General features: G+C 40.4%; 1 protein-coding gene across 2 annotated transcripts in view; it reads right to left on the bottom strand.

Annotated features, from left to right (window-relative positions):
- The window catches only part of LOC124795061 (actin-related protein 6), a 110,764-nt gene that overhangs the window by 40,959 nt on the left and 51,451 nt on the right, over nt 1-18,354 (bottom strand). For both annotated transcript variants that reach the window (XM_047258862.1, XM_047258863.1), the window contains exons 4-5: nt 5,926-6,118; nt 5,629-5,839 (exon numbers count right to left, since the gene is read on the bottom strand). In XM_047258862.1, the coding sequence (XP_047114818.1) occupies nt 5,629-5,839; nt 5,926-6,118 (404 nt within the window). The remainder of the gene's footprint in view (nt 1-5,628; nt 5,840-5,925; nt 6,119-18,354) is intronic.

Here is an 18,354-nt window from a genome sequence, read left to right as displayed (position 1 = left end):
GACCCCACTCATGGAGCGTAAGGAGGATGTGATGGTGCCAAGCTGTGTTGTACCTTATGAAGATCGAAGAAAACTGTGACAAGATGGCAGTGCTGGGAAAAGGCCTGCTGAACTGTGGTTCCCAACTGAAGCAGATGATCAATCAGAGACTATTCCTCCCAAAAGCCACACTGATAAGGAGATTAAAGGTCTCAAGATTCAAGGACCCAATAGAGCCGACAAGCCACCATTCGTCCTAGTAACTTGCATGGGACATCTGTCAGGCTGAAGGGCCAGTAATTATCACGGGACGACAGTTCCTTGCCAGGCTTAAGGACAGGAACCACAATAGTGTCTCTCCATTGAGGGTCGAAAATGCCTTGGGGCTAAATACGGTTAAAACCTTGCAGGAGATATTGCCATTGTGGAGGTTTGAGGTGTTTAAACCATTGGTTATGGATGAAGTCTAGGACAGGTGCTGAATCGTGAGAAGAGAGGACCAGAAGAAGCTCCCATTCAGTAAAAGGTTCAGTGTAGATTCTGCCTGACATGGGGTAAAACATAAGTGGAAAGCTTCAGTCTGCTATTTCCAGTGGAGGAAGACAGCTGTGCAGGAGGCTGTCACCAATGCCGCTGCTAAATGGGTCACGAGGTGTTCCATGAGAACTGATGGATCTGTGCAAAGGCCAATTGAAAGGGCAAGGCCAGGACTGGAAGACTGCCACTGATAACCTTGGAGGATACAGAGTGTAGCCAATACCCATGACAAAGGGACAAAAGAACTGGAGAGGAGACAAAGCATTCCCAAAAGACACATCTGCTCTGTTCGATTAAGTAATGGGCTTTGGCACGAAGACATCTACAGGTACTAAGACCGGTGAAGAACAGGTGCCTCTTAAGATGTTGCAAAGCATGATAACGATCATGCTCCACCATGGAACTGGCCAACAGTGAACAGGGCCTGTCAAGCAGGGAATGGAAATTCTAGCCATGCAGATTATCTTATTGGACAGATCACAGATGACCTCATCAATACAATCTGACAAAGAAGGTGAAAACATGACCTGGAAGCATGATGGAAAGCCCAGTGGGAAAACCTGGTCATTGGGAGGCAGGAAGGGAACGAGAGAATCAACCAGAAGTGGTCACTATCACAGAGGTCATCATGTGGCGACCAGTGTAAGGAAGGAAGAAAGCGAGGGGAAGATAGCAAAAGATCAATGGCAGAGAAAGTCCATATGCAGCACTAAAAAGAGTATGGGAATCATTATCAAGAAGGCACAGGTCATGGCCCACAAAAAATTATCAATGAGGAGCCTCCAGTAGATGAACAAACACCGCCCCACAAATGCCGATGGGCATTAAAATCCCTAAGGAGTAGGAAGGGAGGGGGATGCTGCTGAAGGAGGGCAGTTAAGGCAGTAGATGTAGGTGGCCTGTCAGGAGAAAAAGAGAGACTGCAAACCATGACGGCAGATTCCATGTGGATCTGAAGAGCAAATGCTTCCAATGTGATGTACACTGCTTCCCACCGTAAATGCAACACCCTGAAGGAAGCATCCGAATCAAGTGAAATTTACACCACGAGTTTGCAGCGATGAGATATGCAACTGATTAGAATTTCAGCGCAGACGCACATCACGCACGCCTGTGGCGCCACCTCATAGAGCCATTTAAGGCTTGGCGATTTCGACGAGTGAACGTTGGGCACGTGTGTTTACCTTGTGGTTGTTTCACAAGACGATCAGTTATGCCTCGTAGACAAAAGCGAACATCTTTTGATCAAGTATCGGAGTTCGACAGAGGAAGGATAGTGGCTTACCGAGATTGTGGATTATCATACAGAGAAATCGCTAGTCGTGTTGGACGAAACCAAACAACTGTAATGCGGATATGTGACCGTTGGATGCAGGAGGGTACGACGGATCGACGTGGTCGATCGCATTCATCTCGGTGCACCACTGCACGTGCTGATAGGCAAATTGTGCGCATGGCAGTGACGGATCGCCTGGTGACATCCCGAACCATAGCACAGCACATTGCGTCTGTAACGCATCATCCAGTGTCTGCGCGTACCATTCGAGGCCGTTTACAGCAGAGTGGTCTGTCCGCAAGACGTCCATTGCTTCGTCTACCATTGACGCAGAACCATAGACGTCTCCGTCGCCAATGGTGTGATGACAGACGGATGTGGACGGCAGAATGGAATGACGTTGTCTTCACTGACTAGGCACGCTTCTGTCTGCAGCACCACGATGGTCGGATTCGAGTGTGGAGACACCGTGGAGAGAGGATGCTGGACAGCTGCATTATGCACCGCCACACTGGTCTTGCACCGGGTATTATGGTATGGGGCGGTAAATAGCCGGCGCTAGATATCCGAGGTGCTGGAGCCAGTTGTCCTTCCTTACCTTCAGGGCTCGGCCACAGCCATATTTCAACAGGATAATGCGCGACCACACGTGGCACGCATTGTCCAAAGGTTCTTCGTCAATAACCAGATTGAATTGCTTCCCTGGCCGGCTCGCTCTCCGGATCTTTCGCCGATAGAAAACATGTGGTCCATGGTTGCTCAACGAGTGACCCATATTACATCCCCAGCTGCCACACCAGATGATCTTTGGCAACGTGTGGAAGCTGCTTGGGCTGCTGTACCCCAGGAACACATCCAACGTCTCTTTGACTCAATGCCGAGACGTGTGGCAGCGGTGATCTCCAACAATGGCGGCTACTCTGGCTACTGATTCTGGCAGGAACCACATGTCACAGACGTCTGTAAACGTAATCATTTGATACTTGGTCAACATGTTATCTACAAAATAAATTTTGTTGTGCTACCTCTTGTCTTTCTTGGTGTTGCATTTACGGTGGCCAGCAGTGTAAAATGGGAGACGTGCTCACAACATCTGTACAGGCCAATGTGCAGATGCCACTGGAAGCCCTCAAAGAGCTGAATGGTTCTGACAGAAAGCACAGAACCCATAAAGGGTCAAAGAGTAAAACGAGTTCCTGGGAAACAACACAAGCTACCAAGTAAAAGGCAATAACGGATTGCAACTCTGGGAGGTGACAGTAGTACCCATTACAGTTTCATTGAATAATCATGGAGCGGGTATCCAGATGGGAGGCGAACAGGCTGGAGCCAATCTTGCCACCAGAACACCGTCCATCACCAACGACAATGGGGTAACATCCACAAATAAGATGTCACACTCCGGTTGTGACACGGGAGATGGCGCATCTGGGGACACTGGGCAGCCCTATCCTGGGACTTTTGTTTCTGCTTTCTCTCTTTCAAAGGTTCAGGAGGGCAGGGCACAGAGGGAGAGCAAGCATCTGCAAGATCTGGAACCGAAAGAAAGTGGGCAACCTCGGGGTGCACAGACTGTGTGTCCCATGGCTCCAAGGCTGAGTTCTGGTAGCAGGCCTCTGGCCTGAGAGACACTGGGGAGGGGGGGGGGGGGGGTCGGGAGGGAGCCCCATCATCATCAGGTGCAGAAGAATGGGGGCACTTCTTCAACCAGAGAGGGAGATCGACAATCGGAGGGGAGATTGTGGGAACCGCAGGAGAGGGAGGGAGGGGAGAGGGATGGAACTGGGGTAAGGAAGAGGGAGGAGGGGAAAGGATGTAACAGAGTCAAAAGTACAAATCATGACATGGAGTCTGTCAGTGAAAAATAGATGATCCAAGGACTTATATTCTTGAGTCTTCTTTTCTTTCTTGTAATCTGGTGATTGTGACGATTTACACACATTAGTAGTGGAACACAGAGGCTCCCCTCATGCAATGGGTGACCACAGTCATCACACGGAGGGTCCGCCATACATCGGGAAGACATTTGCCCGAAATGCTGGCAGTGAAAGCACCTCATGGATGGTGGGATGTACGGCTTCAAGTCACACCAATAATACATAACCTTTGCCTTCTCTGGGAGGGTATCTCCCTCAAAAGCCAGAATAAAGGCACTGGTATTGGCATGGTTTTCCTTACGAGTTTTCTGCACACGTCGAACAAAATGAACACCCAGTGGGAAGTTCCTCATCAGTTTGAGCGATGAAGTCCCAGTAAAAAATGACTCCCTGGACCAGATTCAGAGATTGGTGAGGTGCAATAGACACTGGGGCATAACCAAGATGATCATAAGCGTAAAGAGCTGCAGACTGGGCCGCAGAAGCAGCTTTGATCAGCAGGAAATCCGATTGCATCTTACTGAGCAACTCCACTCCACTGAACTTGTCTTTCATATTTTCCACAAAAAATAGCGACTTCGTGGAGGTGAATGTGTCCCAATCTGTCCTAGTACAGACCAGATGGCAGGGAAGTGCTTAACTCCAACCTGGTGAACCTGGACCTCCTTCCAGGGTGTAACCAAGGAAGGGAAGGCTGTAGGTCATAAGAAGCAGAGTTCAATGATCTGTTACCACCCGAAGAGATGGCCGTAGGACAATGGCCAGATTTTTTGAGCTAGACACGCTTCATGTGCAAAGCATCCACCCTGATACCACTCACTCCAATCAGGGGCTCACTCCATGGGTGCCACCCGGCCACACCAAAGGCCATGTGGCACAGCAGCTGTTGCTGGGAATTCAATGCTCCAGAATGACAAGTAACCACTTCTAGGAACACATGGGGAGACAACAGTTCCGGTATCAGAAGTGCGATCCTTGTGTTGTCAGGGGGTAATCCAAATGGGTACATAGCAGCCCCACAACACGAACTGGCTGCATGTGCTAGTGACCTAGTGGGGTAGAAGAGGGCTATGGCAGGGAAGAAAGTGGGGAAGGAAGGGAGGAGAGGAATCCACACTGAAGATATCAGGGAGGGAGTTCTTCACCAAATGGCTCACACTACAGACAGAATATTTAGAAGCAGATGTCAAATCCCAAAGAGGACAAAAATGATGAAAGAGAAAAGGCAAGGGAAGCAAAACTGCAAAGAATACAGGAAATCAGGTGGATAACCAAGTCGATATAAGAAAACCGAGAGAGAGGTAGAAGGGGGCAGTGGGGAAGGAGCAGCAAGGATAGGGACAGGAGGGGAGAACACTAAGTGTATTGAAGTTGGTGGTACTACGTTTGAGCACTTACTCTAAATGGAAAAGAAGAGTAGTGTTTGTCTCAAGCCATAACCACAGTAGCACGTTGAGTCATCTCCTGCTCAATATGTTGGAGGAAAATAATGTTGTGAATGGGGTTTCCAATTACAAGTTATGAAATACTGACCTGTCCCACCCTCACAGCATGGAGGTGGGTTCCATGTGTCCTTGGATATTCAAAGGCCATTGAGAAGCATGTCATAAATTACAATTGTGTACCAATTTCTATTCCTTTGATAACAGCGCCATCCGTGGTGGAACGAAGAAAATGCTTCAGACAAAACGTACACACATTTTGTGTAGAATCATAATGTGTAATAAAAAATGCACAGGTTGGAGTGGGGGTCGAATGTGGTATCATTGGATGGCCCCCCTTCGAGACAAACAAATTGGAATTATAATTTTTTTTTCATCCAATGTTTAGTTTTCAAGATATTTCAATGTCTTCAGTTAAAATGAACATCCTATATACAAACATAAAGGTAATTAGAAATAGAATTCTAAGTAATTTCCCATCTTGTAAAACAAATACCATCAAAATGTTTCTGCATACCTGCTCTCCGTCATCGAGATTTTCACTTGGGGGCTTCAAGTAACCTCTTCGTAAAGTTGTGTAATCAGGAAGCACATAGTCACGAATTATTGTGTTCTCTGGACCTCTTTTGCTTGCTATTTCCATATCTTTATAAAAATTTTGTGAGACAAAACATGAATCCTCTTTAACTTGATTCACAACATAAGTCTCATCCATAACATGAAGCTGTCTGTTGAAATAATAAGCAAAGGGATAATAACAAGTCAGAAATAAGGCCTTGCATGGAAATAAAAACCACATTCTGTATTTACTTACCTGTAAGAAATTATTTCCTTCAAATGATTTGTCAATACTTTTCCACCCACATCAATTCTTCTTATACCCTGCTTCAGTTTTTTACCCTTTATGTAAGGTACAACATGGGTAAAACTATAACCAGAATCTACAAGCAGGCAGCAAAGAGCAGCAGGGTTTTCTTTGCTGTAGTGATAACTGCTCAGGTCACCAGCTGTAATACATGAATCAGTTCTTATCCAAGTAATCATAAACAAGTTGTATGCATTAAATAACCTAATCACTAAGTAGGAAACTTAAAACTAAATCTTTATCAAGGTGTTACCTAATTAAATGGTGTGTACCTCAAGGGTCAGTGATGATGCACCTCCACTTCATTTCATATGTTAATGATCTGTGATCTTAAACACAGATGTTTATAAAAAGCAAGGAAAAATTAACACTGCCACAAATCAACTGCACAAATGGGCACAGTGGAAAATAACATCCCCCCCCCCCAATACATACATAAAAATTCACCAACGTACAAAACAGAGATCTCATTTATTTCTAACAATGATCAACCAAATAGCAACAGTAGAGAAGCTAAAGTCTCAAGCTTATGCCCATCAAGCTGTTAAAATCAGAATGATATATAGACTATTGGAAAACAAAATAAAGCAAAAACTGTGATTTGCTGTCTATCTGGAACCCTGTAGTAATGGGAAAATGGTAATGGGTGCTTATTATGCTTACTTTCATACTCCGCTTAAATAGGGGTCATATTTTGTAGAAAGCAGCTACCAGCATTTCAAATTGTATGCGTTCACCATAGTCAAAAATTTTCAATCCCTCTTTCCAGCCACTGTGAAAACAGCTAAAAGTTTCATCACTGATAGAAAAAAAAGTTGTTCTGATATAATATCAAACTACCAATCTGTGTCATGGGGAGTTTGTTTTAAGAAACTCTAGTAAAACTTCTTTATGGACGGCTCATAAACTCCATAAACAAGAATTCACCTCTTACCATACAACAACATGGCTTTAAAAAGTCTCAATCTATACACACAGCAATTTTTAGGTTCACAGAGGGAACCTTAAAAGCCCTCAATCAGCATAAAACAGCTGTAGGTATTTTCCTAGACCACCAATGTCCTGGAATTTAAAATACTGCTTGAAAAACCAGAAAGACAGATACGAGCTGTAGCACACTACTAGTTGTGTTCATAACTAAAAAAACAGCAGGCGCAAGGGATCAATTCAGTAGGAGTTTGACACTCTGGATAAAACAAGAAACAACACTTTTCTTTCAGAGTGAATTAGCAGTAATACATGGTGTACCCCAGGGCTCAAACCTACAACCACTACTCTTCTTGATTTATGTGCACACCTTTCTTGAAACAGGCACCCAAAGAACTATCTCATTTGCGTACGACAACAACATATTGGTCACTGGATCCAGCCCAACAAACACAAACTCATCCAAAATACTGGGAAAACTGTATGTGTTATTTTTCATTTACTTCCACTGTCTAACCAAATTTCTATTGAAACAAGATTAAAAAATGAACCTCTAGAAAACGTAAGTATATGAAAATTTTGATTCTGTGGGTTCAGCAGGACTTAAACTGGGTCACATGTGTAAATAACTAGTCCAAGAAACCATAGTATGTTTGATATGCTCTAAGAATATTAGAGTCTACAACAAGCAAAACAATAGCACTGCAGGCATACTATGTCCAATTCCAGTCATTGCTCCAATACGGGATCATTTTTGGGGGACAATTTATGTACTAAAATTGTTATGTACCCAATATTTAAAACTAAACTGGAAACATTCCTCACAAAGCACTGTTTATATTCTGTTAGGAATTTCTGAAAAGGCATACAAAAAAGTTACTTAAGCAATTAGATTGCACACATAACAAAAATGAAAATTCCTAAAAGGAATAATATGTAAACTAAAGGAAAGGTAAACACTGACTTGTAGCTGCCTTGATGTGTGGCACATAGAAACACAAAACATAAAACAGTATTTACACTAGCTTTCAAACTCTCACTCTTTCTCTAGCAAACACACACACACACACACACACACACACACACACACACACACACACACACAGAGAGAGAGAGAGAGACAGAGAGAGAGAGAGAGAGAGAGAGAGAGAGAGAGACTGCATGGTTGGGTTGGAGGGTGGAAAGAAGGAAAAAGAGTGGTAGGAGAAAGCAGTACACAATGTGGACAGGGGAGGAGTGTTGTGCAGAGAAGGGAGAAGGTAATGTGAGGCTGCAGGAAACTGTCCCTGTCTCTCCTTTCTTTTCCTCCTCCCCCCCCCCCCCCATTCTCTCTTTGTCCTATATTTTCTATACTCTGAACTACTTTCATCTTCTTGTGCAACTAATGAGACATCTGTCGAAACACCTGCCCCACGCAATCCTGCTACCTCCTCCTCACTTCACGCATCCTTCCCTAGCCCCCATCTCCCCCTACCAAGGCAACAGCTCTCAATAACTATTAATCTACAGTCAGCCTCACCATGGCTGCTGGTGTGTATGTTTGGGTTGGTTGGTTGGTTTTGGGGGAAGGAGACCAGACAGCGAGGTCATCGGTCTCATCGGATTAGGGAAGGACGGGGAAGGAAGTCGGCCGTGCCCTTTGAAAGGAACCATCCCGGCATTTGCCTGGAGCGATTTAGGGAAATCACGGAAAACCTAAATCAGGATGGCCGGACGCGGGATTGAACCGTCGCCCTCCTGAATGCGAGTCCAGTGTCTAACCACTGCGCCACCTCGCTCGGTGTGTATGTTTGGGCATCTGTGCAATTGTGTCTACTTTTGCTACAGAAAGAGTAAGAGCTCGAGAGCCAGTTTAAATACTGTTTTCTGTTATGTGTTTCTTACACCAATACACCAGACATCAGTCAGCTACAGACTTCAAGGATAGATATCTAATTTTAATCTGCCTACTAATTTAGGAGATATTGTGTATTACCATGACCTTACTTTGACACCTTCTAAACAGTTACTGATAAACTTAGATTACAAAAATATCCCACCTACATTCTTATTCTTTTTTTCTGATGTTGAATGTTAAAATTGGAAAAATAAAAAAGTCAATCACAAAACAGCCACTTTATAAGATCTAAGTTAACCATCTTTAAACATGTATCTACATTAATGAAAAAAAATTCTTTTAATTGAATGAATTACACAAGGACAATAGTTCTATAAAATGTATTGTAATATTACTCCTGAGCTACTCTTTAATATATCTCTTTTTTATTGCTACTGGTTTTGAGCATGAAAATGAGCAATGCTTGAAACCAGTAGCATTAATTAAAAGAGACATACAAAAAAAAAACAGCTGTGGTGGAATATTATTATACTGCATTTTATACGATTTTTAGCTAAGGGATAACATACACAAGATATGTATGGGTTAGAGACTTGGGACTCTTAACCTCACAGTCAACAGAGGCAGACAGAAGTAGCAGACATGACACTCTTAAAACTGATGCCTGATTACAAATCAATAGATCAGAATAAGAATAGTAAAATTTGAAATGAATTGGGCATCAAAAGCATATTTCGGAAAACAGATGAGTGTGGAAGAAAAAGACATGAACACATTCAAACCATGTCAAATGAATGAATAACTAAATTAATAAACGAATATGAACCTAACTCTACATCTGTATTCCACAAGCCACCTCATGTTGTGTGGCTGAGGGTACTCTGCATATCCATGTCACTTCTCCATTTTCCTGCGCCAGTCACAAATTGTTCATGGGAAGAACAACTGCTGGTAAGCCTCCGTGCGGGATCAGATTTCTCCAATTTTATATCCTATGCCTTTTCGTGAGATGTAAGTATGAGTAAGCAATATATTGGCAGACTCTTTCTCTAAGAACACACACTCTCAGATCTTTAACAGTAAACCGCACCATGAGGCAGAATGCCTCACTTGCAGCATCTGCCACCAGATATGGGAAAGCATATCTAAAGGCTTCTGCACTTGTTATATGAACCTGCAATGAAATGAAATGTTATTCTTTGCAACTTATCTATTTCCTCTATACATTCTACCTCATAATGATCCCAGACTAACAATATTCAAGTATGGTCAAATGAGTGTTTTGTAACATACTTCCATTGTCAATGGATTACGTTTCCCAATGAATTTCAGTCTGGCATCTGCTTTATTCAGGATTAATTTTGTGGTTCTTCCACTTCAAATAACTCCACACACACACACACACACACACACACACACACACACAAATATTTCATGGAAGTAACTGCTAAAAGTCTGTTCTGCAATCATGTAATCAAACAGTAATGGGTCTTTCTATATATGTATACATAGTAAATTATGTTTGTTAATTTTGAGATTCAATTGCCGCTTCCTGCACCAAGCATCAATCCTCCATAAGTCTTCCTGCCTTTTGCTACAATCCTCCACAGCCGCGAATTCTTTGTATAAAACAGTATTACCTGTAAAACGCCTTAAGGAACGTCCAGTGTTATTCACTAGGTTGTTTACATATACTGTGAAAAACAATGCTCCTACAGAGATCCCTCAGCACATGCCCAAGGTTAATTTCATGACTGAAGACCTCTCTCCGTTGAGAATGGCATGTTGTGTTCCGTATGCTACAAACTGTTCAATCAAGTCACACAGTTGGTCTGACATTCCACATGTTTGTATTTTGTTCATTAGCTGGCAGTGCAAAGCAGCATCAAATGCCTTCTGGAAGTCAAGGAACACAGAATCTACATGTGTACCTGTTCCTACTTTGTTTTAGTCTCGTGGACAAACAGAGCGAGATGGGTTTCACACAATCATTGTTTTCAGAACCCATGTTGATTCCAACAGAGGAGATTTCTTGTCTCCAGCAATGCCATAATCTGTAGTTCTGTGTGTCTACCCAATGACCTTGCTTGAAAATGGAAATGACCTGTGGTTTTTTTTCCAATCAATAGGAATGTTTTGCTCCTCAAGAGACCTATGGTACATTGCTGCTAGGAGATGGGCAAGTTGTTTCACATACCTTCTGTAGAGTCAAACTGGCATCCCATCAGGTCCAGCGGCCTTTTCTCTGTTGAGGTATTTCCTTTGCTTTCCTGTTCCATGGTCACTTATTTCAGTGTCTGTCAATCTGTCACGCATGCAATGATTTAAAGGAGAAACTACAGTGTGATTGTCCTCTGCAAAACTGTTTTAGAGAAAGATGTTTAGTATTTTTCCCTTTTCTTTGTCATACCATTATAGTCACAGAGCATCTGGACAGATGACTTCAATCCATTTACTGAATTAACGTAAGACCAAATCTTTCTAGGATTTTGTGTCAACTCAGTATATAGAACCTTACTTTCGAATTCCTTGAACACTGCATGCATGGCTCTCCTTACACTAATTTTGATTTTTTGTTTTGTTTCTGATCGTCTCTGAGGCTTTTCCTATGTTTAAATTTGCAGTGAAGCTCTCTTTGACTTCGTAACAGCTTTCTAACAGTTTAGCCATGAGACGTCTTTTCTATCCCTCATAACTTTGCTTGGCACATGCCTATCTAAAGCATATAGTAGAATGTTCTTGAATTTTGTCCACTGATAATCAACATTTTCAGTCCTGGAGATGAAGTTTTCATGTTGGCAGGTCAAGTAATCTGAAATCTATTTCTTGTAACTCTTGCTAAACAGAAAGATCTTCCTAACTTTCTTCCTATTCCTAGTTACTGCCATATTCACTGATGCTGTAACAGCTTTATGGTCACCGATACCCTGTTCTATGCTAAATGAGTTGGAAAGTTCAAGTCCATTTGTCACCAGTAGGTCTAAGACGCTAACTTCACAAGTCGGTCCTCTGATAACTGCTCAAGGTAATTTCTGGATAAGACATTTTTATATTTCACATGACTTCCTGTCCATATTTCCCACTCGAATCACTTGAGTTTTCCAGCCTATAGCTGGTAAATTGATATCTCCAACTAAAACTATAACATGATTATGAAATTTTTGCAAAGCATTCTTCAAGTTTTTCCTCAAATGTTTCACTTCTGCACCTGCTGAGGCAGGGGTTTATAAAAGCATATGTTGATCATGTTTTTTTATCTCATTTTGTTTGACACTGTTCATTGCATTAGTTCGAGGCAGATGTCCCATGACACTCGTATAAGTTCAGTGTTGAGCCATTGACTCAGTTTTTTATTTCAGAGGGTAGCTATCCCTCTGATCAAACACACTGAGCTACTATGTTTGATCAACCTTTAACATGGCTTCACCCAAATTATTTTGCATCCTGAATCTATACCCGTCTTATTAGATATTATTGTATTTTTTATGGCTATAAACACAACACCACCACTAACGTTCACTCTCTTTTGTGATACACATTCCAGTTGGAGTTTAGACTTTCATTGCTGTTACATCTGGTTTCATCCAGCTTTCGGTTCCTAGTATTACACTAGTATTCTGTGGGCACTGTTATCATTGGGGCCTCTTCAAAGATGCTTCTGCATTTAACTAATGCTATATTAACATTTTATTTCTCTGATCTGCTATGATGAATGTTACTCTTCTGGAATTGGAACACATCTAATCAGGCCTGAGGAGGGATTTTTCTATTCTAAGAAGGTCACACATGAATGCCACACCAACTCCACTACTCTAGTAACTACTACATGTAGTATATGCCTGACCAATAAGGGGAGGTCCTACATTTCTACATCCAATATTGGAAGTCAAGAAATCTGCATTCAAAATCATCACAGAGTCTTCAGAGCCTCTGGTTTAAGCCTTCTACTCAGCTCCATACCAAAGGACCAAGAACGGTTCTGGGAAATATGCTACAAAACGATAGCTCTGTTTCCACCCAGTAAGCAACACTAAATGTCTTCATGCAGCAGGTGTCATTCACGCCTAAACGAGCCACGAGCTGTAGCCAAGTGCACCCAGTGCACTCAATCGCTACCGGCAATGCCTTGAATAGATATGTGTGGAAATGTAAATGGATTAATAATTGCTTGAATAACTGGAAAAATTTCAAAGGTAATTTATGAATCTGTGCACAATCTTGGCTGAACTTTAACTGATACCAATATCAACAGACCTTTAATGTCATTACATTCAAGGTCAATAAACATAATATGCATTACATACTGCTGCACCACCGCAACCATTGAAATAGTCAATCTGTTACAAGATGCACAATATTTTTAGTATAATTAAACAAGTTCAATAGGTGTCTATCAAGTCTGATTCATTACCTTCACATTAATTCCACTGTGTTTAGTCTTGATTGTGACTGTGTAGATGCGGATACAGCGTAAATTAGTCTTGTCTGCACCAAACCTCTCAATGTCAGTAGTTTTAGCAATACTGCCTCGTAACCTCTCCTCTTCTCTTCTTCCTTTAAACCTGAGTCTATTTTAGCTGGAAATTGACTTTCTTTCTCTTTTAGAGCTTGCTCCACTGTGTCTGCACAAATCCTGCACTCCAACACCACGCCTTCAGCAAGGGTGCTGCCCCTATCCAGCATCCCGGCTCCAGCTGTTTTGTTATTTCCTTTACATCTGCACATCTCTTATCTCTCTGTTTTTTGGTAAATTTTGACTCTGAACTTAACTGGACCACTCTTAGACATAACTTTTGTAATTCTGTAGGCAAGTTTTTCCACACATCTTGCAGCGCACTGACTGCGTCTGTCACACTTTTTATCAACGCATCCACTTGGGATTGCATCTCCTGAGGTTTTGTAACTCATCTGCAAGCTGCTCTTGTTTATCGTCCAAGAATGATACTCTTTCCATTAACGTATTTATATTGTGGGATATATTGCTAATTATTTCTTGTTTTAGTTGTTTACATGGCTCTGTCAACTTCCCGGATAGTACATCAGATAATTCAGTGTGTATAGTTTTGCTCACCATACTTGAAATCGTTAAATGCCTGATTTTGCTGTGTACACCCATCTGATATTTTCCTGTTGTTTTGAGAACTGCTGTGTCATACCCTTAAGTAGTTGTGTCATTTATTGCACCAGTTGTTTCAAGTTGTGTAGCTCACTAGTATTTACATTGTTTTTACGAACTGTTCCCTGTTCTTGTATTCTTAATGTTGTGAGCAAATAATTAAAGGAATTTTCTATGTTGCGCCCTTCAGTTTCACTATTTGGAAAAATGTTTCCTGGTGAGAACTGAGAAACTGTCTCATCGAGTATCATAAAAGTGACATCATGATTAGTTATATTACCACTGTCATCATTTATTGATAGTGAAACACCAACCGTGTCGTTTAGGTTGCCATTGGCCAGTTCACAAGTTGGCGCATTATCTTCAACTGCCGCCAAGCTCAGATTTCCGAAATCTTGGCATATTGCATTTTTTAATGAATTTTCAACCATGGCCATTTTGTGAACAGTTTTTAACAAAATTATGAATAATGTTTTTCAAAAATTAAATTTCGTCTGTATTGGTACTTTTCAATTAAAGTAGGTTTAGCTGTGTATTCACAAATGAACCTTATTATTATCTGACACAGTCTTACAGAATATGAATGACTTGCACTTTAATGCTAACTTAGTACACATTTTCATCTTTTCTGTAGAAATGCACTTTCCGTAAAGGATATTAACTGGAAGGAAAAGAGATTATCTACTGCCAGAGAGACGGTGCCAAGCACGGCCGTATAAGCATACAGCATAGCAGCTTTCTACCTTTACTGCTGAAATCGGCATTCCCAGCTCGTCTTGTTTGTACGCAGAATTTAATTTTAATTCACTCCTTCAATGTTTTTATCATTCCCAATCTGGTGGTTATGTAACAAATACAACATACATTTGTACCTTGCAACAACTATATGAATCATTTATCTCAAACATTTTATTTCAACAATTGAAAGATCTGTTCATATTTTGCTTGGCGCCGTCACTGAATAGGTATGTGGAAATGCAAATGGATTCATAATGCTTGAATAACTGGAAAAATTTTGTAGGTAATTTATGAATCTGTGCACAATCTTGGCTGAACTTTAACTGATACCAATATCAAGAGACTTTTAATACCATTACATTCAAGGTCAATAAACGTAATTTGTATTACGTACTGCCGCTTCCAGTAGAGTGCAGTACCAAATAATCACCACAACCAATGGAACTGTCAATCTGTCACACAAAGCACAGTATTGTTTGTATAATTAAACCAAGTTCAATAGGTGTCTCAAGTCTGATTCATTACCTTCACCAATTCCACTGTGTTTAGTCTTGGCTGTGAAAATGTCGATGCGGAATGGTCTTCCGGATAACGCATAAACTATTCTTGTCTGCAACCAACTCCTCGATGCAGGATCTCAGCAGCGAGTGAAATGATGAACAGATAGGAGTTGACCTTCTAAACATTTTACAATACTTTGAATGAATGGTTAAAATACACATTTTTAGCAATGCTGGTATCACGGATCCAAGCATACGTCCGTACGCTACCACTCAACGAAACAAGGGTGAAGATACATGAATTAATAAATTGAAGAGCATATTTCTCCCTTTGTTTCATACAGATATTTAACAATGTATCAAAACATTATCCTGGCCACAAAACAACTCATTAATTTAGCTTTGGTGGGGGGTCTATAACTCATTCGTTTTACATATAGCTTATCCATAAGAAAAGAAAAGAATGAAAAAGTAATATGATTCAATACAGCCTCCTCCACACACTGAATGAGTCGCACCTGCAAGCAGAGTGGCCACTGGACTCCTTTCCCAACCTGCTCACAATTTCCCTGAGGGACACAATCACAACACTGGAGCTCTGAATGACAAGCAATCCCACCCTCTCTTCCTCACAAGGAAATGCATGTTGGGAATCTTAAGAAGAGATTGACAAATCAGTTGTAGTCTAACATGAAACTTGAACGCAAAGCTGTATAAACCAAAACTGGACCTGACGATGATGGTAAGATCACCTGATTGCTAAACAATCTATGGTGTTGATTCAATGGGCTTAGTATCAAACATACCAAAAACTTGTATTTGGAATTTACAATGTAAAACAGCTTAACTCTCATTTCCACATGGGAGTTAAGCTGTATAACAAACTTCCCAAACAAATAAAATTAACTACTAGAGTAATAATCTTTAGTGTCATATATATTTCATGATTGCTGTTTATCTATTGACGAGTACTTGACTGTATCATTACAGCGCAGAAGCGCTGTAACAAATATATATGGAAAGGCCGCGTGCTGAATCGCGGCGGTTTTGGTTCTGGGCGGAAGGGGGGGGGGGGGGGGGGTCTTGGTGTTCAGTCTCTATTTGAACTAGAAAAACGGGATAAAAAGTTCCTGGTTTACCCCAGACCAGTGGCCATTTCTATAGTCATTTGAGCATCTGTCTTACTGTACCTATGTTACAGTATATTAAGTAAGGTTTAACTGTAGAACCCGAGTTGCCGCAATGCCAAAATGTGCAAGCTGGTTATCTCCTTTTGCAAAAGATTTTAACTAGGCTAAAATTAATGCTCAGCCAGTTGGACCATTTGTATGTGCACTGTTTGATTTTATATGCAAAAACAGATCCCCTTGTTTGGATTTTATGTGCAAAAACAGTTATCCTTAAATAAGCATGGAATGGAGTGAGACCAACGGTTCAAATTTGGTCTACTGATGTATCAGACCTTGGTCTACAGCAAGTTTTAACCATTTGAAAAATCTTGATTTGTTTAGAGTTTACGTGCAAAAAAGGAGATATATATTTTCTTTTTTTTTTTTTTTTTTTGGGAAGTTTTTGAAGCAAATTACACTTGTATGAATCAGTTCAAACTTTGCATAAAGTAGATGAATGTTAAGCTGAACCAAATTTTTTTCGTCCAATGATCTTCATTTGTTGTCAAGCTACAATGGTTCAAACTAAAGCTAAATGTTGCACGTAAAATTCATTCTTATGAGAACTGAATACGCAGTAATGGTTCAAGTAAATCAAATAAATGAAAAATACATTCTTATGATAAAACTGAAAACTTGCTTTCAGATATCTAGCTTTGTCTAAGATAAGTTTCAATCATTTGAAAAAACCTTGCTTCATTTAGATTTTATATACAAAAACACATTTTCCTGGGAGGTTTTTGAAGCATGTCATTTCTGTAATTTATAATTATATTTTTCCCTGAGACATTTAAGTCTCTTCTTTATCTGCGATATTGATTGAAGCAAAAGAAATGGATTGAAGTTTGTGTTGGGGAGGGCTCTTAACTTGGGTAGTTCGTGCAGCAATATTAATCTTCGTGCTGTGGTGGTGTAATGGTTAGCATTTCTGCCAAGCAAGAAGACCCGAGTTGAAGTCCCAGCCACAGCACAAATTTTAATCCATTTCTTTCTGCTTCAATCAATATCTGTAATTTATGCTTGTATGAATTGGTTAAAACGTATTGTGGAGGTAGTTAAATGGATAAAGTCAAAATGAATTTTTTTAATCCCATAACCTTTATCCGTTGTCAAGATACAATGCCTTAAAGTCGAGCTAAATGTAGTACATAAAATTCATTTTTACATGAAACATTAACTGAATGCACAGAAATGGTTTAAAGTGAATCAAATCAATAAAAACATGCATTCTTACAGTAAAACTGCAAAACTTGCTTTCAAATACCTAGCTTCGTTTGGATTTATGTGGGATTTTTTTTTTAGTTGTTTTAAGTGCACTGCTTTTATGTTTCAAAGTTCTGCAAATCAGTTCAAATTCTGTAAGAAGGTAGATAAATACATGGAATTAATTGTCATAATGTTGTTTTTTGAGAGCTTTATTCATTGCTACGATCCATGATTTAGCTATCATAAGTAGGACATAAAATTCAGCTTTTCATGAATTGCACTTGCTGAGAGGATTTAAAGTCCTACAGGTGATAAAAAAAATATATTCTCACAGTAATCATAAGAAACATTTACAAAAATCTTTCATCATTTGGGTTTTGTGTGTGAAAAATCACACGTTTGCACACAAAATTGTGCTTTGTACAAATGTGATTCACTGTAAGTGCTGCATTTGGATATAATTAAAAACTAGTTATTATGGGTATCACTTCATTGTTTACACGTTTAAGATTGTATTTCCCAGTGGCTTAGAATCATTGAAAAATCTTTGGACAAGCAAAACAATGCATGTACTAAACAAGACTTACATCCAGCCCTGTACAAAATGATGTACTGTTTGATCAAGCATTTACAACTTTATCAATGCCCATGCAGAAAAACTAACCTGAAATTTGCTACAAAAATAATTGTCAGAAAAAAGGTCACCTTAATTCTAACCAGTAGAGAACGTTTTCTGTATTTTCTTCAAAAACTACTTGCTATCTTGTAGACATCCTATTTTCAGGCAAATCAAGCTTTAGTTCAATTTTTGTACAGCACTGAGAAGTTGAGTCATATTTTGTTGCGCACACATTGTTTTGTAGTTTCTCTCTTTATTTCAGCCAA

Source organism: Schistocerca piceifrons, chromosome 4 (assembly GCF_021461385.2).
Source record: "Schistocerca piceifrons isolate TAMUIC-IGC-003096 chromosome 4, iqSchPice1.1, whole genome shotgun sequence".
NCBI lineage: Eukaryota > Metazoa > Arthropoda > Insecta > Orthoptera > Acrididae > Schistocerca > Schistocerca piceifrons.
This window is presented reverse-complemented; position numbering and strand designations above follow the sequence as displayed.